General features: G+C 37.2%; 1 protein-coding gene across 5 annotated transcripts in view; it reads left to right on the forward strand.

Annotated features, from left to right (window-relative positions):
- gabra2b (gamma-aminobutyric acid type A receptor subunit alpha2b) overlaps positions 1-23,538 on the forward strand; it is a 73,186-nt gene that overhangs the window by 12,323 nt on the left and 37,325 nt on the right. For all 5 annotated transcript variants that reach the window (XM_079630875.1, XM_079630878.1, XM_079630876.1 and 2 more), the window contains 2 exons: positions 4,247-4,362; positions 14,280-14,347. In XM_079630875.1, coding sequence (XP_079487001.1) covers positions 4,247-4,362; positions 14,280-14,347 — 184 coding nt within the window. The remainder of the gene's footprint in view (positions 1-4,246; positions 4,363-14,279; positions 14,348-23,538) is intronic.

Consider the following 23,538-nt stretch of genomic DNA (forward strand, 5'->3'; position numbering starts at 1 on the left):
GCTGATTTATGTTGGGTAAATTGTGCCAACCACAGCTGATTCCAGTCTGGCTTAGAGTGGCAGGGGATATTTTTTTCTATTACATTGACACTTATTCAGTAAAAGGAGGAGAAGGGAGAAGAGCAGGCCCAGTGAGAGATGCAGTGAGCCAGTGGACCCTATAATGTCGAGCGCATCCTTGCCTTTCTCAATGATCTCCACCAGCGCCTGGTTCTAGAGCAGCGCCTGGTTCTCATGAAAACATGAGAACCTTTGTAATTACCTGGGACAATGTGGCTTTCCATCATTCTCAAGCAATAACAACATGGTTTGAAGTCCACCCAAGACTGGTAAGTCTCTTCCTTCCACCCTATTCACCTTTCCTCATCCCTAGAGGAGTTCGTTTCTGCATGGAGGTGGACGGTTTATGACCATCAGCCACATGACCAGATGTCCCTCCTTGAAGCCATGGATGCTGGTGCAGGGACATCACAGTTCTTGATTGCATCGTCTTGGATAATATCAGATGTGATGTTGATGAAAACATGTGGCATAACCCTGAAGATCGCAGAGACTAGATACAGTAATTTTGTGCTTTTTTAGTACTAAAACAAAAGTACTAAAAAAAGTTTTTTTTTTTTTTTTTTTTCAGAATGCTTGTGTGTTTCATGGATATTTTGTTCACTGTAAGCACTACTGTAACACTTTTTCTGTTCTATCATACCGTGTTTCTACTGTACCTCCTGTAGTAAACAGTAAAGGATTTGCTTTTTACTGGAATACTTTTGAATGTGAACATTACTACATGTGGACATACAGTTCCCAACCAAGAAACATAAAAGTCTATGCAGTTTTTGTAATGTCAAGAATAGCCAGTATTCTGAAACCTGGTGTACTTTGATTGACTGCATGTATCTTGTGAAGTGAAAACAAGTGTTATTCTTTGACATAATAATTTCATTTTGAGTCAGATTTCCAGTGTTTTGGTAAAGTTAGTGTGTGCATAGAAATATGTTTTCTATTTTGAAATGAAGAGTTAGTATATAATTAACAAAATGTGTTTTTGAGAAGAAAATTATCCATTTGGCCAATTGTGTTTTGTAGGTGTGAGTCTGTGTTAAGAGTTTAGAAAAATTATCTAAAGTATGGGTAAGCGCTTGTTAGCGATTGAAAAAAACTGTAAATACTTTTGATGCATGTCAGGCCTGTATAGGTATTAGCTACAAGTGTGCCCTATAATGAGCCGAGGTATCACCGCGTGGCAGAGAACAGAATTATACATATGGTGATCTGCCAGCTGAACTACTTCGGATTGTGTTGGACGGAAATCACGTTTAGAGCAACTTGCGCAGTCATGTCCGTTTACAATCTAGGGCTCTGTTCCAAAACCTAGTGAGCTTCCTCGCTGCTGCCTACATAGACGACAACTTCATTAGCTCGACAGCTCGACCCACGAGTCATGGTTGATTCCAATAGAGTTTGACATTAGGATGTTTTTAAATTAAAGATGAGATACTCTAAAAAGCATAAAATGCATAGCGTACACAATAGTACATTTTAACTCTTTCCCCGCCAGTGTTTTTTTTTAAAAGTTGCCACCCACTGCCTGCATTTTTGATCATTTTCACAAAAATGTCATGGACAAGAGAATATTTGGTTGTATGAATATCTGAACATGCAATATATACAAAGAAAGAACAGACCCTTTGCTTTAAAAAAGAAAAAGGTTTTATTCTAGCTTTATATTATGTTTTGATCAATAAAAGCAACATTTTGATCAAAAAGTGGAGAAAAACATGTTTTTGTTAAAGACTACATCCATGATGAGATTCAGAAAGATGATCAAAACACAGATGGAGAAGATGGAGTCCATCAACACCCCTAAAGCTTCACAGTCCTGTAGCTCGTCCTGGGAAGACATTTAATTCAGTAACATCAGGCAGTTTTGATTTATATGCTGTTTAATGTTGATGATCTCGTTTTTTTACATATGCATAATATGACTACATATGATATCACTTGTTTCTGCATCTTCTTCGCATGTGTTTTGATCTGGAGATTCAGTAGTCTTCCAGAAGATGCCTAATAGCGCCCCCTACCGTATAACAGTGAAAACTTGGAAAGCCGGAAAATCCTGTCAATGGCGTGGTAGCACTGTCTCATAAATTACGGAAATGTCCGTCAATGGCCGGGAAAGAGTTAATTAGATTGTATTGATACTTTTTAGTATTCAAATATTTAAAGTGTATTAACGTTCACGTCATGTCGTAATTACTGTAATAACGAGATTTCAACTTGTAAAAAGCATTCAAATCCCCGTAGAGATCGTAATTACAACTTGTAAATGGGAATTTTCTGAGAGCTCCGACTCGTACCACGTGACCAATGTACCACCTGACCACTGCATATTCATTTAGGTGTTAATAGTGTTGCCATAGAAACGCATAGTCCGAGGATGTGAACAGCTCCGAGTAGAAAGTGACGTGTTGTCAAATCGGATTTACGGTAATTACGACATGGCTTGAACACAACATTATATACTTGGAAAGAATGGTGTAGAAATTGTAAGTGAATTTCACAAATAATTACAAAAAAATGGCAAATAATACTCACTACCTACATTCCTATAGGCTTTGGAACAGAGAGAGTGTGTTCTTACATTTATAGGGGTTTAACAGTCAGCTAGAAAACAGATCAAGTTGCCGCTCATAATGCATGCATGATTGCTTATGCTAATTAAGCCAATTATGCTTAAGTATGTTAATTATATTCCCGGGCTGCGTTTCACATAAACTTTCCTGTAAGTAGAACATGTGGAACAGAGTGAAAGATCTCATAGCATCAGAGCGGTGTTGGGGTGTTACAACACTACCTTTTCCAGAAAAGAGAAAAGTTTTTTTTTATGTTTCATTGTATTGTGCACAAGCAAACCAAGACAGTAATCAAAGCGATCTCCAAGAATAGTTCTCTTTCTGTCATGCATTTAAAAGTCCGATTCATTTCAGCAATACTGTTTGTTTAGACGTGTCAGTTCAAAGAAGTTGTATAAGAATATTGTCATCACATACAAGATTGCCTGCCTGTCATTTTATGTATGTATGTACAGTAGTAACCAAAATAGTTGTCTGGAGGGAATATTTGTTTTTAAAGGACAAGTTTGGTATTTTACACTTAAAGCACTTACACGTGTACACTTTTACACTTAAAGCTATGAAATAGAAACGGTTTACAACAGGTTTTATTTTACTATGCACTATAATATTAAAAGGCTCACAAAAATTGACTACAGCATATTAGTAAGTGATTAATTTAGTTGGTTTTCTCTTATTTTTGCATGTGTTCATAATTTCTTATGACAGCCTAGCCAAAAATTGTCAGCATTATTATTGTGATATTATTTTGTAACATAAATATATTTGCTAATGATGTTGTTTAATATTATAACTTTGATTGTTTAATTGAAAACCATTACTTACAAAAGTCAAAATGACATTTCATTCATTCATTCATTCATTCATTCATTCATTCATTCATTCATTCATTCATTCATTCATTCATTCATTCATTCATTCATTCATTCATTCAAATAAATATTCTGTTAAAGTATATAGTTTATTATAAGCTTTTGATTCAGTGTTTTATTATGAAGTGGTTAAAAATAATTACTTATAAAACAATAAAATTGCCTGCATGTTAGTTAGTTAGTTAGTTAGTTAGTTAGTTAGTTAGTTAGTTAGTTAGTTAGTTAGTTAGTTAGTTAGTTAGTTAGTTAGTTAGTTAGTTAGTTAGTTAGTCATAGTGTAAATGTACTATATGTGGAAATAGGTGGCTGGCATATTAATTGATATCCTTATGGTTTTTGTATATATATTAAAAAAAATTATTTATTATACAACCTGATTGTTATCTACAATACGTATTTTGCTTCTTTAAATAAATAATCAGCTTACTACTTTTTAAAGTCTAGCTTAAGCGTAATGCTGTCTTCAAATAGCTTTCCAAAGTCTGCATGTATGATTTAAAATTGAATTTGAATCCCGTACAATGATTCTCAGAGCATCTCAGCTGTAACTTGCAGCATGTGAAACTATAATTAAAGTCCTAAAAGATGTCAGGAGCATTTTGAAGATCAGGCAATTCCTCGAATCAGACAGCCAGTAGTTTCATTGCCTTCATTTTTCCATATCTTTAAAGTCTTTCCCCTCCTGTTCATGATGAGACTATCAAGTTCCCACGTACTCTTGACGTTTACGCTTTTGTCGTGTAGGTCAGTGTCTGCAGATGCCACAACAGATGCCTTCAAAAACAACATCACACTCTTCACACGCATCCTGGACCGCCTGCTGGACGGCTACGACAACCGGCTGAGACCCGGACTCGGAGGTGAGTTATAGAGTCTGAATTAAACGGCTTGCTTTTGATATCCAGTTAAAGATGAAAGATGCCATAAGGACCAGATATGAAGGCTGAAATTATCCTTGCTCTTCTCCAGAGTCGAGTTTATCTTTCCTCAAGCATCGCTATGCCTGTACAGTAATGGATTTGAACAAAGCTTGGCACTAACTCTTTACCCTTAAGTGCATTTGCATCTCTAGCAGTTTCATCAGTGTAGTTAGCTTGTGTCTGATGTTATGATGATGAAGCCAGGAGCACATCATGGTGCTGACCGTGACAACAGAAGTACATTAGCCCGGATTAAAGCGAGATACCGAGCACCTGTTTTGATTGATTTGTGTGGTAATGTACATTGTGCTATTATGAAACAGCTCTCCATTGGCTGACATAAAATACATTTTTCAAATGTTTTGTCACTGCTTAAGTGTCACTGACATTTTTCCATTAGCAGATTAGTTTGGCTAACAAAGGCTGTAACGGCATGCAGGATTTCACTGAACCTTATGGATTTGTCTGTCGCTGTAGTTGTTCATCCTTTAATAGGCGTAGAAGGACCGTGAGCTCACAGCAGTGTCACAGAAAAGAAAAATCACAAATGAGTATCTCAGTAGTTTCTTCTAGAACAGGGGTATTCAATTAAAGATGTCCGGTCTCTATATTTACTTCCCAGGACAGGTCCAGACAGTACTTTTTTTTTGGAACAGTTACATTTCCATCGGAGTACTTTGTAAAAGAAAAAAAATCTGAAACACTCAAAATAGTGCTTCTCAAAGATGAGAATCTTGGGCCCCGAGAGCCAAAGCAGTGACGTCGAAGAATATTCTCCAATATTTACAAAAAAAAGCAACTATTTCTCTCAACTGGATATTAATATAAAAAGGTAATATCAGATGTTTTATAAGAATTTGTATTTATTTTACATTTAGACATGTTGTGTATGGCACATAGAAGGCCTTGGGACTGATAAAACATACTGATAAAACATCTTAAGACCATTTTAATATTTTGCACAAAGTAATAAACTGCTAAAAACAAACAACGTAAATCTAATAATCAAAACGCTCATCACAAACAAAGTGAACTATAAACATTTTATTTTATTTTATTATTATTACATTTATATAGCGCTTTTCTCAGCACTTAAATCGCTTTGCATAGAAGGACGAATCTCCTCAACCACCACCACCAATGTGAGTGTGTGTGTGAGAAACATCGTGCACGGAGCGGAAAGGGCTTGAATGAAGCGCATCTCACTCTAGTTAAAAATATTAGAGGATGTAGCGCTGAACGATCATTACTATAAATACCCGTGAGCGCTTGTGGTGTGAACCGCTCCGTTGTTTCTAGACATTTGTGAAATTAAATTAATACTTCTGTAGAAGCTTGTTTGTTTTTTTACCCCTGAGAAAAACACCCCAGTAAATCTCACTTTTGCCTGATCTGGTTTTAGAAGAGATGTCTCAAACTGCATTTAGATGTTACCAAAGTCTGCCGTCAGAGGTCTCAATATGAACTCAAACATTTCTCATCAAATTCTTCCATGTCTAAATGATCTGAGCTACTATCCACCTTCTCGAACGATACATTTACTCGTGGTTGGGATTCTGATTCATCCCAGGAGTTTGGTTAGTTGAAATCATTTCATTTATTTTAATCATTTGATTCATTTGAATCACTTGGCACATTCGAGATTAGCAAAATCGGTTCAAAACCAAAACGGTGATCACCAAAAGATGCATGCTGGTTAGAAATGTGTCCAAGTGTGGTCCAACTTTCTCTGATGTCATACTGACGTATGCAAAAAAAATGTGCCAGATGGCGCAGTCGGGCGCATATGCTTCCCCCCACTGCGCTGACAAAAGGCATGATGGGAAACGACTTTCTGACGACACAGCTTAATGCTAAATCTAAAATGTTTGAATTAAACACTGACAGTGTGATCTCTGTATGGGACACAGATGGAAAACATGTCTTTTTAGGGGGAAATTAAATAACTGGTACTTTGGGTGTCTTGTTCATCATATTTATTTTCATATAAAAGCAACAGAATTTAAAATATATTCGATATATCACAACAAAGCACTGCCCATCTTGACTGCATATATTTCACTCCTACCCAGACTGACGGTGCCTTGTACTCGTCTATTTTTGGCATTTGGTATCTCAAATGAGCCTACTTTATTCAATTGAATCACTTGATTCATTTGAATCATTTGATTTGGTTCACCAAAATGATTCGTTCAACTAATAAATACCACTTACTTCTCAGGACTACATGAGAGAGAGGAGACAGTTTTGAGAATGTGTGTTCAATTACTGCCTCAGGGAAAAAAGTTTTCAAACTACTGAAAAATGTAGTTTAGTTAGTAGCATCAATAATTTTAGTCTTCCCCAACACTGTTGATACCTAAATGAAGCATAGCTGAGAATACCATTAAATGTCATGAGCTAGGAAAGAGCAACTTCCGAGCAATAAGCTATTCTTCTAGGCAGGTACGGTTGTTCTCAGTTTTGTGATTAGAGCTGAAAGGAAGTCCACGCTGCTCTTAGCATATTAAAGATCCAGCTGCTATAAAACCTACCCGCCGTGGACACTTTAGTGATGATACGAGAGCTTGAAAAGACAAAGCAGAATGAATAAGTAATAATATTTCAGCCGCTCAAAGACAAGGAGCATATTTTCAGGATAGTGCAGGGCTGAATCTTTTCATCTCTTCACGTCCTTTGAAGCGTTTTTAACGGCACGGCTGAATGAGCTGTTTATACTCGACACGTGTTGAATCTCAATTCTCTTCTGCTCTTCTTAGCTCTGCTGTCTCGTGTAATGTAGACCTTAAGTTGTCCTCCATCACTGTTTTTACTGTTCCTTGACATTTTATAATATTTATGTAGGGTTTACTATTATTTTATATTTGCTGTTTTAGCTGAGTGGGCATGGCCTTAAAGAAAGTTTGTGTTGGTTTTATCCATCCTGTATTTATTGTATTTATTGACTTGATTTACTCTTGCTCTTAATCATCTTGAGTACAGTATTTATTAATCATGGTGAAGCAAGAGCTTTTTTTTTAATGGTATTCTACAATTAGTAAGCAGGAAAATATGTTTTTAATGGGGACCTATTATGCCTGATTTTACAAGATGCAGTGGTGGACAAAGTACACAACTTCCTTACTTGAGTGAAAGTACAGATATTACTGGTCACATATACAATTTGTACGTTATTGTAAAGACAGATTTTTACTTAAGTAAAAGTACAGAAGTACTTGTTTTTAAAATGACATAAGTATCAAAAGTAAATGTCAACGCATTGTTTTATTATTATTGCATTGTTGTTTGTAATACTTATGCATCTGAATGCCTGCCTACCTACCCTCATATCAATATCAAATGTATTTCTAGAATACAGTTCCAGTAGTGGGATTGAATAAGTGCACTCATTAACGTCCACAATGGTTTCGGACACCCAAATGGCTGTTCCCTAAAAATAGTGCCCTATTTAAAGTTTAGGGGGTTTTAGTATGAATAACCTTACTGTTATCTATAATCTAGTGTACTCCAAAACAATGACAAAATTCACATTTAGAAGACCAAACCCAACGTTGAAAATGAAAATCAGGTTGATGTCAGAATCTAACGTCAGATTGACGTTATTCTCCAACGTTTGACAGACGTTTTGTATTGTGGTTGAAAATGAAAATCGGGTTGACGTCAGAAACCAACATCAGTCGTCCGACGTTGGATGTTGACGTCAACCCGACTTTAATTTCCAACCAAAATGCAACCCTGCAACCAAAATCATCCCCTGACTGACGTTACCACTTTCTACTCAAGGACCTTGACACAAATGCACTGGAGTAAAAAGTACGGTATTTGTCTTATTTGACAAACGAACGTGGCAAACTTATACCGACGTATTTGTCGGTAGTGAGGATAAAGTAAAAAGTTTTACTCAACAATATTATTAACAATAATACTCAAGTAAAGTACAGATGCTCAAAAAGTGTACTTAAGTACAGTGCTCAATGTACTTTGTTACTGTCCACCTCTGACAAGAATAAGTCTCAGGTGTCCCCAGCATGTGTCTGTGAAGTTTCAGCTCAAAATATCCCACAGATCATATATTATACCATGTTGTAAGGTTATTATTGATAACCTGTTTTATTGCCCTTAACCATATTTATTTGCACATTTTGCACATCCGCTTTAATAAACACCTTTTTGGACGCCAACATCGCTCCCGTGTTTAGATCTTGGTGTGATTTTCTTTGTGGCCGCCCCGTTCCCTATCACACCCTGGCTCGGTTTTAACCCTTGAACTTTCACCCCAGGCTCAGCCAGATTGGCTCATTAATCCTGGGACCAAACGCTGGGTCTGGGTTGTCTGTTTATTTGAACTGAGTGAACAGTCTTGGGTCATTAGTGAGATGATGCTAGGGGTCATTCTTTCACGGTCAACGATCCGTTTGTAGGTTTCTACCAGCATCCTGTCAACATTTCATCAAAAAGTCAATAATCGAATCAATGACTTTTCACAATTGCTTTAGCTAGTCACATCTTTTGCAAACCTTAGGGTTTCTCAGAACATTTTGATAGCATCTCTCTTCTTTAGTGGTGTTGGAGTAACAGTCAGGTTGTAGGACACTGTAAAAAAAAAATCCCCCTTATTTAACAAAAATGCTTAAGTTCAGCTTCTGCCTTAACATTTTAAGTAATCAAATTGGCTGTACAAGTCTCTTTTTTGATTTTCTTCCAAATTTCTTGCATAGTTGAATCTTGTACAGCTTAAACATTAATTTGAAATTGGTAAAAAAAAAATTGATGAGTTAAAAGTAATGGAAAAACATGTTGCCATGACTTATTGATATTATATTATTTTGTGATTTGTTTGAGTCAGTTCATTCAATAAATCATTTGAACAAATTCTCTTAATTTTGATGAATAACTTTGTGAGAAAATAATATAAAACACTTTACAATAAGGTTCCATTAGTTAATGTTGGTTAATGCATTAACTGACAATAAATAGCAATGATCAATACATGTGTTAATCTCAGCCTTTATTAATACATTTATAAGATCAAATGTTGCATATGTTAACGTTGGTTAATGCACTCTGAAGTAACAGACATTTTTACTGACAACATTAGCCAATCTTAATAAATGCTGTATTGCTCATTGTTACTCATGTTACTTATTGCATTAACTAATGTTAACAAATGAAACTATTGTAAAATGTTTCCGAAATATTTATGATTGTTAGTTCATGTTAAGTAGTTACCAATGTGTTCATTTTAAGTAATATAGTAAGTGTTACCAATGTTATAGTGTTATAGCATCACCAGGCTATATACAAATATATAAAACACGAGTTGTCTGGTGATGCTAACACTATAACATCGGTAACAACATAATACACTGTTATATATATATATATATATATTATATATATACATATTTCTATTTTTTTTTATATATATATATTTAATATCAAAATAATGTTGTGATGGTCTCTTTTTAAATTACTGCACTGTTTGTCATCTTTTAATATCACCTGATTTGTTTTTGTTTACAACGGTTAATCCAGCGAAACATGTGCTTGTTTAAGTTAATGGGGGTTTTTTTTTCGTCCACCGCTACGCCCATCCGTTCACAGCACCAAGACTCAGGGGGAAACAGTCAGAGCGGTCGATATAGGCTACTCATCATTCCTCAGGCCAAACTCCCACAACCCCCCTGTTCCTCCATCCAATACAGCAGTCAGTCAATCTATCTCAGGATGGCTGAATGTGTTGTTATTCCATTCATGTTTATGGCTTATTAACTTTTGTGAGCGAATCAAAGAGCATCTCTCGCGTTGCGTAGAGGAGTTTAACGCTGTTGGAATGATGATATAATGACCTCATAAATGGAACATTTAGAAGCTGCATAAACGAAACTTGGATAATCATTGTGTCCTCAAGAGGCTATTGATTTAGTTCAAGGTGAATTTATGGTGTTGTTATTGCCATTGCAGGCGTTTTCATACATGTTGTTAGAATGTTTGCTATTTCTGATTCAAGGTTTATATAAAGATTGAAAAGCAATAGGCAGTCTTTTTTCCGCTTTCTGCTGCAAACAATCACAGAGAGCATCGCAAAATGAATCGAACTGAATCATTCACTGTCTGGTCAGTAAACAAAAGAGATTTAAGCTCTGTTCCAAAACCTAGTGAGCGGCCTACATACATAGGCAGCATTTTAAGGCATCATTATGCTGTCTTGTAAGAGTGTTTTACTTCAGTGACAAGATTTTTTTTATTGGTCATCAATTGATTATACACAATCCAGTACAAAAAAACAAATGTATCATAAAAAATAAAAAAAACAGCCAAGCAAAAAATGTCAAAATATGTTGTGGTCTTTTAATTTTAATCACAAATCACTGGTCAGGAAATGAGCAACAATCACACAAATACTGTAGATAAAGTAGTTTAGCATTGAATAGCCTTCCCATTTGTTTTCTTTAATGTTTAAACTCGCAGACAGCATTTACAGGAAGAAGAGTCAGTGTTGTTCCACTCAATGTTAATGTCTTCAAACTTTATTAGAAGTTGAAAAATGTCTTGCAGTTCGTTTGAGTTTAAAATGAGACCAAATATTCACTATAAGGATCAAATCTGGACTCTGACCAGGTCACAACATGAGCTTGATGGACTTGATCTTTGGACTGGAGCATCTTGTTGAAAAATAACATCTGATCATTCCTAGATAACATCTTTCCCTTTGTAGGATGCAAGCCATTCTGCAACATTCTCCTGACTTTTCACAGTGAAGAAGCTCACCAATACCAGCAGTTAACACTGACATTTCCTCCGTGCTTCACTGTGGTAGAGATGCATTTATTATATTTATCACTAGATCTTCTGGACGCCGTTCTGGAGCGTCACCAACTCGTGTTTCATTGTGATTCATCACTGCACACAACTTTGCTGAACCACTCTGAAGCGATGGCTTTTTAAGTAGTGCATTTACTTTAATTTAGCTAATTTCCTGACGTCAAGACGATTAAAAGCTTAGGCCGTGTGTCCACCAAGGCGTTTTTTCATGCGGCTGGCGTATTTTTTCAATTGTTTTCAATGGGCGTAACACCATGAGCGTAACGAGGCGCTGAATGTTTTTCACACTGAAGCGCTCAGCGTTTTTTACAGGTCGTCAAGAGTTGAGGAATGTTCAACTTAAAAACTGCGTAAAACGCAGCGCTCATCACTGTCACTTTTTACCCAACAGTCCAATCGCAGTGGAGTAGGGGCGGGACTAACACCACACCGACCAACCGCCACATTCTGCTTGTACGACGTCAGCAGCTGACAACAACAAGCACAATAACGGAACAAAATAATTTAAAAAAAGAACCAGAGAAAATATGTTACACTGTATCGACATTTTAATATAGACTCAACACAGAAACAAAATATGTGTGAAATGAGATACTAGTAACACTTTCGTGGATATTCCGTATCATAACAAGCAAAGTGTCTCAACTGCCAAAACGCTCTCAAGCGCACACAGCTAGGCGTTTCCAGAAGAGCGCCTATCGTTCTCAGCTGGCTAAAACCGCTTTTGGGACACGGCATTAGTGTTTAGGTATCACATTGTTAGCTTAGCAACATGCTAACACCAAACTGAAATAAATTGTGAGTCGAGTTTTCAGTGCACTTCATATTTGACGTGTGGAGGTGCCAACTATGTGGAGCGTTCCTAATCATTCTGTTAGGTTTCCTTTCAGTTAGAATGCATCCTTAGAAGGGAGCTGCCTATGTAGAGAGTCACACCAAGGTAGTTCACTAGGTTTTAGTCTCCTAGGATGAATGAAAAGCTGAAGGAAGGAGAGAGAGAGAGAGGTGAAGTCAAACAAAGAGGGCATTCCCTCAGACGCTGGCCGCGTTACGAATCGCTCTGCTGCATATGTGAATCATCTCATGTATATAAGAGCACTTCTTTATAAACCTCCCCCAGTCTCATTTGAGACAGACTCTCGACCCTTCCCCCGTCCCTCTGAGACCCGGCTGAGCCACTTTACATTCACTCAGACACACAGACCGCTAACAACACAACCGTCTAACCTCACAGAATAATGCCACCTGATAGCCATGCACAATAGGAACTGCGGTTTATAAAAGCTTTATTGTATGCCTTCCCAGCAGTCTTTCAACTCAGTCACAGATTTCTCCATTTGTCTCCCTTTTTGTCCTTGTTGGGAAAGCGCCGTGTGGCATCGAGTAATTAGGCCAATTGTAGAGAGTGAAACAGTCATTGGTTAAATTAGTGGCATTACTGGACTAGCAATATTATTATTGCTTATAATTTGTATTTTATTGAAACTGCTCAGTTAATTTTGTATAAAAAAATTAAAATAAAATTATTATTTTTGCTAGTCAATGGATAAAGACAATCTCTTAAACGTACACTGAAGGAGTGACCAAGAGCAGAATATCATAAAGATTTGAGGGTTTTGACTTGAGGCAGTAAGCTAAATTTAAAATCACATATATTTTATTTTAATTTTATTTTATTTATGCCATAATGTGTTCAAATATTATTTTGATTACTCTGCATAGCAATGCACTAAAAACCAACTGACAACTGCATAGCAACACTATTGCAACTACCTTCAACACTGTTGTGATGGACAGCACTCTCAAAATGTCTAGTTTTGCATAAAAATTCAGTTTTTCTATGTCTTTTTATACTTTCACAGCAGTCTATCGATTCTGTGCAAAAACAGCATGCAAAATCTAGTCAGAGATGAATATCAATGCATTTTCCTCTTTTTTTTATCCTCGTTGGGATGGCGCCCAGACGAACATGCAACATTGTATAATTAGGGCAATTTTAGAGACGTGAGAGAGAGAGAGACAGACACAGAGAGAGAGAGTGACATTGTTTTTAAGATGAGCAGTAATTTCTTCTTGTTTGTTTGGTTGCTGTTGTCATCGGGTGATTAGTCTGCATTTTCTTCAGGTTGTATTGTTTTTGTGAAACATGAGAATAAGTGAACAAAAAAACCCCAGAAAGAATCTCAGAGCATCTTTCCTCCAGCTCCGAGCTGAATAAACCACCCCTACATTAGACAGCTATTAATATAACACATCTCCGAGCCCAGAACACTCGCTGCTTTTAAGCACTAAAGAACCGCTGAAGAACCGCGGGCTCTCGCTTTGATCTCATGAGCTCATTTATGAGAATCTGCAATATATCATTCATTCTGATATCATCTGAATATAGGACAAAGTGCTGTTCTGCATTTGTTTGCCTTCGAAACTCGTTTTTTTTTTTTTTTTGTTAAGATCAAAGCAGAATTTGTATTGTTGTATCGTTGTTCCAAATCAATTATTAGGGCTCTGCTTAGTAAAACAACAGTTATGTGAGTCAGTGAAAAATGCAATAGTTTATGTGTGCATTCATGTATTTCTAAGGCTGTGTAATGTTTTGAATAGTCTGTGTAGTGGTTCTGTATACATCGCTATAGAACTGAATGCACTTACTGTGTGCCTGTTGTATAGAGCAGCGAGCAGAGGAAATATCACTAGCTCTTTTGAATGCCAGAAAGAGAGACAAGAAAAAAGAAGGCTTCGGATAAAGGAGGACAACATATGAATATATTGAAGCAGCAACAGAAAGATTTGATTACTAGCCAACCTAACACCGGGCCAGTAAATGCAAGCACATTTACCCCCCGCCTAATGCACACTTTCATCCCGAAAGGGCTGGGGAGAGAAAAATGCTCTCTCTGCTGTGAAACCGTAAAGAAAATGTGAAATTCACCATCCGTTTCTGCAGTTTTATAAAGATGCCCCTTTCAAGGTAGATGAGACAGGGCTGTCGCTGTTGCATTCTGGGAAAATAACACTTTTCATTGTTTCTCCAGATCGAGTTACCACAGTGAAGACCGACATCTACGTCACCAGTTTTGGCCCTGTTTCAGACACCGATATGGTGAGTGGAATTCATCATTTTGCATTTGTTTGTCAGAAGCGGATGAATAGCATCACTGTCAGACTTTTGGACCAGCACTTCGCAGGTTTTTCCAGCCAAGAACCACCTTCCTAGACATAAAGAGACCGCCTGGCCAACCACAGATTGTTTACCTGTATAGGGGCTTGTACAGAATCTGAAATCATTCACAGTGCAACAAAAGATTGGAGTGCAGCGAAGCACACACACTGGCGTTCAAGTGTTTGGGGTCAGAAACATTTTGTAATGCTTTTGACAAAGTCTAAAGTCTCTTCTGCTCACCAAGGCTGCATTTATTCAATCAAAAAATACAATAAAAAAGTTAAATATTATTCCGATTTAAAATACCTACTGTATTTTCAATTTGAATATATTTTAAAATGTAATTTATTCCTGTGATTCAAAGCTGAATTTTTAGCATCATTACTCCAGTCTTCAGTGTCACATGATCCTTGAGAAATCATTATAATATGCTGATTTGCTGCTCAAGAAACTTTTCTGATTATTATCAATGTTAAAGGGGTCCTATTATGCTTTTCCACTTTTTCAACTTTAGTTAGAGTGTAATGTTGCTGTTTGAGCATAAAAAGATCTGCAAGGTTACAAAGCTCAAAGTCCATTCCAAAGGGAGATATTTGATTTAACAGATTCCCCTTTTCAAGAACTACAACGAATGGCTCGTTTGGACTACAACGCAATATTTTTTGGATCTTATGAAGTCACAATGTTACTCATTTAAATAATCGCCGCCCACCGAATATGCAAAAAAGGGGGCGAGGCATGGATGAAAGGCATTAGAGAAGACAGTGTTGTCGCTATGTCAAAGAGACGCTGTTTATTTCCAAAACTCATTTGCAGGACCTTCCTAAGACTGGTGAACTTAGAGTGGTTAGAATTTATTTTAAACACTGTTGCTGAACTTTATAACCCCAACGTGTATCTGTGCGCTGCACATTTTGTTGCTTTTGTAAACTCTCACTTTTGTAAGACTATTCCCTCTCCTTATGAAAATTAACCATGATTTTGTGATTAATTACTGTTTGTATCAACGTAGTTTTCAGACAAATATCACAGTTAAATGGTGGATAACATTGTATCTATAATATATAATAAAATGACAAAAAAAACATAGGCCTACCACTCTGAAACATCCTGTGAAATCTTCTGTGCATGAAATCCGTTCTGCATGATCCTCTTGTTCGTTAACATTGTCAGGGTCTGAATCGAGCTCGAAATGGTTTGAAATGGATGCCATCCTCAATATTTACACTGAGAAGAACTCGCTGTTATGGAGGAGCGGGACAATTCCCGAACACGAGCCAAGCACTGCCCATCTCTACACATTGGGCCAGTTAACCAATCACACCACATTTCGTATTTCGAAAGGAAGGGCTTCATTGAAATCGGCGTGTTCGAGCCAGATAGGGGAGAAAGGATCTGTAATAATGTAAAATATGTTCAAATAATGTTTTTGAACAATCAAGCATGAAAACATATTCTAGAACACCCCAAAAACAAAATCAAAAATGAATTTTTCAGTCGTGCTGCTTAATATTCACTTGGAAACCATGATAAAAAAAAATCTTCAGGATTCTTAGATGAATAGAAAGGAACAGCATTTATTTGAAATATAAAACTTTTGTAACATTATAAATGTCCCTCAATCGTCTGTTCAAATGGTTAAAATGGTTAAAATGAGTGCCGGTAAACTTAGAACCGTTTTGTCCGAATTTCCATTTAGAAAAAAGTGAAAAGAAAAAACTTAAACTAGCTCTGCTAGTGAATGATTTTGTCTGGCTGGGACAACATGCAATTATATTTAGTAATTCAATTTAAAAATAATAATAATACATTAATACAATGATTAGAAGCCAGCCACTGAGATTGGAGCTATTTTTGTATGCATCAGACAAAGGCAAGCCATCTGAGGTTTAGCCTACTTTATGTCTAGCGGTGACTTATAATGTAGCTCAGTAGTAGAGCATGGCCAGGCCGTGGGTTTGATTTCCAGGAATTGCACCTTGAATGCAATGCAAGTCTCTTTGCATGAATGCATCTGCCAAATACATAAATGTGAATAACACAACAGCTGATCGTTCTTTTATCTAACTATTGCCTACAGATGGGCGCCATCTGTACAGGTGTCGTTTTTTGAACAGTGCCACTGCTAATGCATTTATGTCCACACATATCAATCTGTGACAGCGAGCTCTGTTTGGATCCGTGCGGGGAAGCGGTCAGTGCTCAATAACCAGTGGTCCATGGTGACCCGGATGAGTTTCATATCCGACAGAACCGAGGCAGGAAATGAAAGGCTTTGTCACCTGACTGCATCCGTGACTCTGAATTAGTGCCTGACTCTGCTGACTCACACCGTCGCTCTGACATTTCTCAATGGATTCAGAGCTTGTTAATGGAGTTTTTGTTCTGAGAAGAGAAAATATGACTCATGTAAGCTGCATTGAATATGAAGCACGTTAGCTGTGTGCTAACAATGCGCTCTGATTGTTCTCGCACGTGATTGTACGTTACACGCATTCTTAACAGCCCACCCTGGAGCTTCAAATGAACTTTAATCGAAAGCCATTAAATTAAATGAACCTTTGATTCAGCTGCAAACAAACTAACAAAGCAAATTAACAATCAACTCATGCAGCTGCACTAGTCTGGCTTGGCTTTCATGTGTCAGCTTGCTCACGCTGTCCATTGCAGAAATGTACCTGTAAAATATCACAGTAGTGTTAAAGGTTGTATCAGCAATTTCAGGCCCTAACATAAATTATCGCATTCATCTAATCTTACCTAACGATCCGCTAGCTGCCCGCCACAAGCAAGCTGTCAAAAAACGCGTCTCTGTAGGCAGCCTAGGCTCTGAGATTTGCACACAAAAACAATTGGTTTCACCAAACCCTCAAAACCAAAATAAACAGTGTTCCAACCAATCACCAACAGGGGCTGGGTGTTGAAGAAGAAGCCAGCGTCTATAAACAAGAGAAATTGAACATGGCTGAGTCAATCCCCAAGAGGAGGAGGAGGATTAGGGCGAGGGAATACCATCGTGTTTATTCCAAGACACGTATAGTTATCGGGAAGGCTTTTGAACGGTGGAAAGAAATTAAAGTAAAAAAAAAATATATATATATATAAATTAGACGCCGAGGTTGCAATAGTAAACATTACAATAGTAAAGAATTAGAATTAAGACTTAAATAGCTCTGACTTGTATCACCTGACTACTGCAGATTAATTTTGCCGTTGATAGTTTTGCCATTGAAACACTTAAATTCGAGTCACAAACTCGGTTTCCATCTCTTCCAAATTACAGTAGTTATGGTATGAACGCTGCATAAGCTGGTGTTATGGTTCAGGAGGAACTGTAAAAGGTGGCTGATGTTTCGTTTGTGGTGCTCGGTGACTGACATCTGTCTAACTCATAGCACGAAACGCGCTGATGACGTGTTGTCTGCACGAGCAGGTGCACGGAAAAAGATAAAGAGTACAACATTTTTTTTTTTTACTTTTTACTTGATGATTACACCACTTGACATTTTTTGAATCATTACATTTTTTTAAAATGTATTTACGAAGACATTTCTTTTGGAATTTAGAACGTAAATTGCTCTCATTTTGTTGAGTTTCTTGTTTTAAGGACGGCAGTAACTGTGATATTTTGTTGGAAACTATGGTAACCATGGGACATTTGTGTGTGCGCTGTGCGTCCATGTGTCCACTCACCAGTGTCTCAGTGTGAGCGTCTCAACCCTCAAATCTCCTGTGTCTATGAGATTACACCCAGATGCTACACCTTCTGCTCCTCAGACCCAAGAAAGCATACTGCTGTTCATCTTTCCATTCCTCTATCTCTCACTTTCTGTCTGTTTCTCCTTCTGCTCATCCACGCTTCCTTCTTTTCCCTCACCCTCCGCTCTTGAGTTGTTCAGGGTCAATGTACCACCATACAGTAGGTGCTCTTCTGTGTTGAAACGTACAATGCATGGCATTATCCATTGTATAGCGACGTCTGTACTCTGCCTTCACACGTTAGCATGCTGACCTTGTCTCGCAGGAGGGAGAGCATGTCGAAGTCTTTGATATATTTTTTTCATTTTCAAAGACAAATTGTTCCATTTCTTTGCCTCTCCACATTTCCCCGGAGCTTATCATCCTCCTCTGCCACACCATCCTTCTCGCTTTTTTCTTTTCAAGTGCTCTGACAGTTGACGGTCATTTTTTCTCCCTCCTCGTCTTTTGAAATAGATTCCCTCTCTATGTACTAATAGTTAGTCCTTTCTCATTCTGCTCACAAATCTTTGCACTATCAATTATTTAAAAGAAATCATTTTGCCTCACTGAATCATAGCTGTTCTCCGTATTACGCTTTCTTTGTGAATTCAACATGTAAATACACATATCAGCGTCAATGTCCAAAACCTCCAAAACCCAGTGACCTGCTTACCTAGACATAATTTTAATGCAAAGTCTATTCCAGAAAAGGCTATTCCAAAATTCACTGCAACAAGTTCAATGAAAAAGTTAATCCAAGATGGCAATCAAAAAAATAAAAAATAATATATATATATATATTGTATATAACTGTTTCAGTAAACAATGTTCTTTTTTAACTTTCTATTCATGGAAGAATCCATACAAATATTAAACAGCACAACTGTTTTCAACATTGATAGTAATAATAATCATAAATGTTTCTTGAGCAGCCAATCAGCATATTAGAATGATTTCTGAAGGATCATGTGACACTGGAGTAATGATGCTGAAAATTCAGCTTTGATCACAGGAATAAATTACATTTTAAAACATACTAAAAAAAAACTAATTTAAATAGAATAATATTATTTTTTTGTACTGTATTTTTGATATATTTTTTAATAATTTGATACATTTTTGGTGAGCAGAAGAGACTTAAAAAAAAAAAATTTAAAAACCTTTGAACGATTGTGTATATTTCATTTAAGGCACAAAATGTTTTAATTCAATAAATTGAGAAAGTTGTATTTCTTTCCCCTTTAGAGTGTTTGTTTTCATGTGAATAATGCATTTTTTCATCATGCCATGCACAGTTGTTGCCAGGGCCTAAAACAAACATTTCTCCACACCTGCCAATGGTCAGAGACAGATACTTTTTACTGGCCATATATATTTTTAACCAGATTAATCCTTATTAAAGTTACAAATGTTATTTAGTCAAGAGCAGGGAGTCCTTTTGTCTTTGTCTTTTGTTTGATTGAAATAAAAAGCACAGACCGCAGCAGGAATATTAGGCTGCTGTCACTTTAAGACATGCACGGATCCAATATACTGACATACACATGCATTTCTTTCTCCATTGTTTTACGTTTACTTAAGATGTTAATGTTACGTTAACTGACTATGTATACGAGGGTACTTGCCAAGATGGGCATTTTTCACGTGCTGTCTGAGACGCAGACTTCTGAGCGAATCGAGTTCTCTTCGTGTCTTCTTGCACTTTGGTGACGATGCAGCACTGGCCCAACATTGGAGTGCAGCGTACTATAAAACATGTAAAAGTTTGATTGTTTAGTTTGTAAATAGCTGGTAAACAAGTGACAATGTCATTGTTGTTTTGCAATTTCGCTTCAAGTCAGAGGTCATATTGTTATCGTCAAGAGCTTTGAGCTGTTTAGAAAAGCCTGTGGATTTAGTTTTCTGCACTGTGGGTGTACAATGAATGTCTCTCTCTCTCTGTGTGTGTGTCTCAATGCCCTGTGGCCATGCTAACCCTCATCATTAGAGCTGACCCTGTTGGCAACCGTGTGACACTCAGGTAAACAGCAGAGTGAAGAGACTTGTGGGTAATGAGCTGGAGAGGTCGGGTAGGTGTGGCTGCTGAGCGTTAGCATGTTTGCAGTCAGGTTGACTTCGGTTAGACCGGGTTTATTAGAATATATGTGAAGCAGTGTAGGGTGATTGTGTTGCATTCCCAGAGTCAACTGCACATCACGGTTTTCCTGGTGGCATCAGTAAATCACCTATTCCCAGAGGAAAATGGTCATGTTTAAAGGTTGCTTCGGAGACTTAATTGATTTTTAGATAGATTTTACTTTCAAGTATACTTTGTCTGAGATGCTTTTCCTACTGTACTTCTACTAAATATTTCAATAGACACAACATAGAGTAAACATTTATGGCAGTGTTAGTATCATTGAAATTATATTATATTTTTTTTATTTAATTTTTTGTTATTGTATTTTTCCTTTACGTTTTCATTTTAGTTAACGTTTTAGTAGTTTTGTTGTGTTTTTGTTATTTTTAGACGTGAGGAAAGGAAACGAGTAAAGGAAACGAGGATGCACAAATTAGAAATGAGAAGCACCCATAGGTACATAGATAGTCTCTTCTTCTGGTCTTTTAGTGGTTAGCTAACAACGTGGCATCACCGTGTACGCCCCCTTCTGGTTTGGAGTGTGGATTGCCTGTGACTCTCTATTTTCATCGTCTGACTGCATGCCGTCCATACTCCATGATATCCGTCCTGTGATGGTTCAGGACGAATGCATGTACCGTTACACGCCTAATGGATAATCAAGTAAACCTAAGTTGAAAATCGTGAAAATCGAATCTTGAAATATCACGAACAAGATAATAGTTATTCATATGTAAATTTTATTTAAAAAAAACTGTATAAATTTCACAGCAAAATGACCTGAAACGGTATGTTTTTACAATTATACTAAAAGTATTTTTACTTGCTAAAAAAAAAAAACTATAGACTCAGACAGCAGAAGGCATGCAGTAGATCGTGTGCAACAGGTTTTTCAGCAAAGTTTTGATTACGTTGATCATTTAGAGGCCTTGTAAATTTGAGTATCAAATATGATACATTAGGGTTTATAAGGTTAGGAGATTTAATTAGTGATTTCTCTTTCTTATGGGATCCATAATCTCTCTCTTTTTCTATCATACATCCTTCTCTTTATAATCATTGGCTACTGTCAGCAGGTGTGGTGACAGATATGACTTGTGGTTAGCACTGGGAATCTTAAACCAACATCATCCTCATGCGGGATGTCCTGCCGTGATGGATGAGGGTGAACACGGGAGGTTCTGTATCCTGATAAACCCGCTCTGCACAGAGCCTCCGGTGCTGCTTTATCTGGCCTAAGCAAAGCCAAGATATACACACACACACACATACACACACACACACACACACACAACAGCGCAGAAGGTCATCCTGTCTATTAATGCAGTGTGCCTCTGAGCCATGGAGCAGATGGTATGGAATAAGAGGCGAATGAGATGGAAAGACAACTAGGAAAGTGGAGAGAGGGGTTAGAGATGAAGTAGTATTTGTTGGGCCCCTACGGCCCCAGGAGCCTCTGTACACTGCTGGGGTGAGACGAGGACAGCCGGCATTCAGATAAACTGATATCTGCTGCCTCACTGCCCTTACAAATGCATCCACATTTAAGGTTGAGAATGTGTGGGTTTTTTTTTTTTTTTTTTTTTTTTTTTAACTGAGACAGACTGCTTTTTTTTATCACGTTAAAGATTTTTCAAATTTTCATTTTCATTAATACTTTTTGAGAATCACTTACTCTCACTTTAAACAAAACCAACCAACATTTAAATCTCTTTACAGAATGAAACCAACCAATATTTCTTATTAATAGCACGAAACCGTTTAACATTTAATTCTCTTAACAGAACGAAACCAACCAACATTAAAGAAAGAACAAAACTGACCAATATTTAAATCTCTTAGTAAAACAAAACCAACCAACTTTTAAATCTCTTAATAGAACAATACTGACCAATATTAAAATCTCTCAATTGCCTTTGAACACCCAGACATGTGCCTGAGTTTCTGCGCCGCTGATAAATGTGTTAGACAACCCATAGAACACACATCTAGGATCTCTTGTATCATCTTTTTATATCGTCATAACTAAACCCTAAAACTTAGACATTATAGACATAACAGTACAATGTTCTGCAAAGCTGCATTGAAATTATATTTATTGTAAGCGTTATACAAAGACATCGGACTTAACTTGACTTAAAGGTACAGTATGTAATGTTGACAGCTAGCGGTTGAATAGGTACTGCAGTCCAGATTCTAAGAGCGTTTTCCCCGCCACCTCCTCCTCAGACTCCTCAGACTATCCCACATACCAGATTGAGGACACGCAACAGGAACGAGTAATTTAATCAGCGTAATGTACACGAAAGATGCAGAGATATGGTCCCGCCCACTGTCAATTTATCCAATGGTATGTTGACACCCCATGTTGCCAGTTGGCGGAAAACAAAGTGCAGAAACAGAAGCCAGCAATCGAACTGGGTTCAGAGATCGCAGACATGACCTCATGTAGAATCATGTAGAATATGTGATCTCGGACCCAGTTCGATTGCTGGCTTCTGTTTCTGCACTGTGTTTACCGCCAACTGGCAACATGGGGTGTCAACATACCATTGGATAAATTGACAGTGGGCGGGACCACACAGACAAAAACAGATAAGTAGATAAACAATTGTTTTTCAGAGAAACAAGTATTTGAACATAGTATGTTTCCTAAATCTCTGCAAACATATTATGGTATTTTTATGCTTCAGTCAAAAGAAATTACATACAGCACCTTTAAGGGATCTTGGGCATCTGCATTTCCGGATAGACGACAGTACAGACACACTCAGTGGTAGATTTAGTAGACGACAGTACAGAAACACTCAGTGGTAGATTTAGTAGACGACAGTACAGACACACTCAGTGGTAGATTTAGTAGCGCCACAGCAAAGTAAGGAATGCTTCCCATGAGCTGTGAGTTTGGAGCCTTTATTGAATGGGTTTAGACTTTAGAGGAAGACTGTGCACTGCTAAATAATACAAAGGCAACGAATAGACAACACATCTTTAATGAATCTGGTGTTCTGATGGTGTCTGAGCTGTAATAAAACTTCGGGATTGTGTTGCAGTGCTTTTGTCTATAATTGCTTTGGCACTAGAACTCTTAGTCCAGAACTGGTTTTTTTTTTTTTTTCATGAATGTTTTCTAGTAATGCTGGTTTAATTCTTAAATATTTTTAAAAACATTTTGAGCAAAATGCTCAGAAAATCACGTTTTTGTCATAGAATATCTCTGGATTCAGAAACAAAACATAGAGGGAGTAGATCGAGTCCATCAAACCCCCTA

Source organism: Phoxinus phoxinus (assembly GCF_949152265.1).
Source record: "Phoxinus phoxinus genome assembly, chromosome: 12".
Lineage (NCBI taxonomy): Eukaryota > Metazoa > Chordata > Actinopteri > Cypriniformes > Leuciscidae > Phoxinus > Phoxinus phoxinus.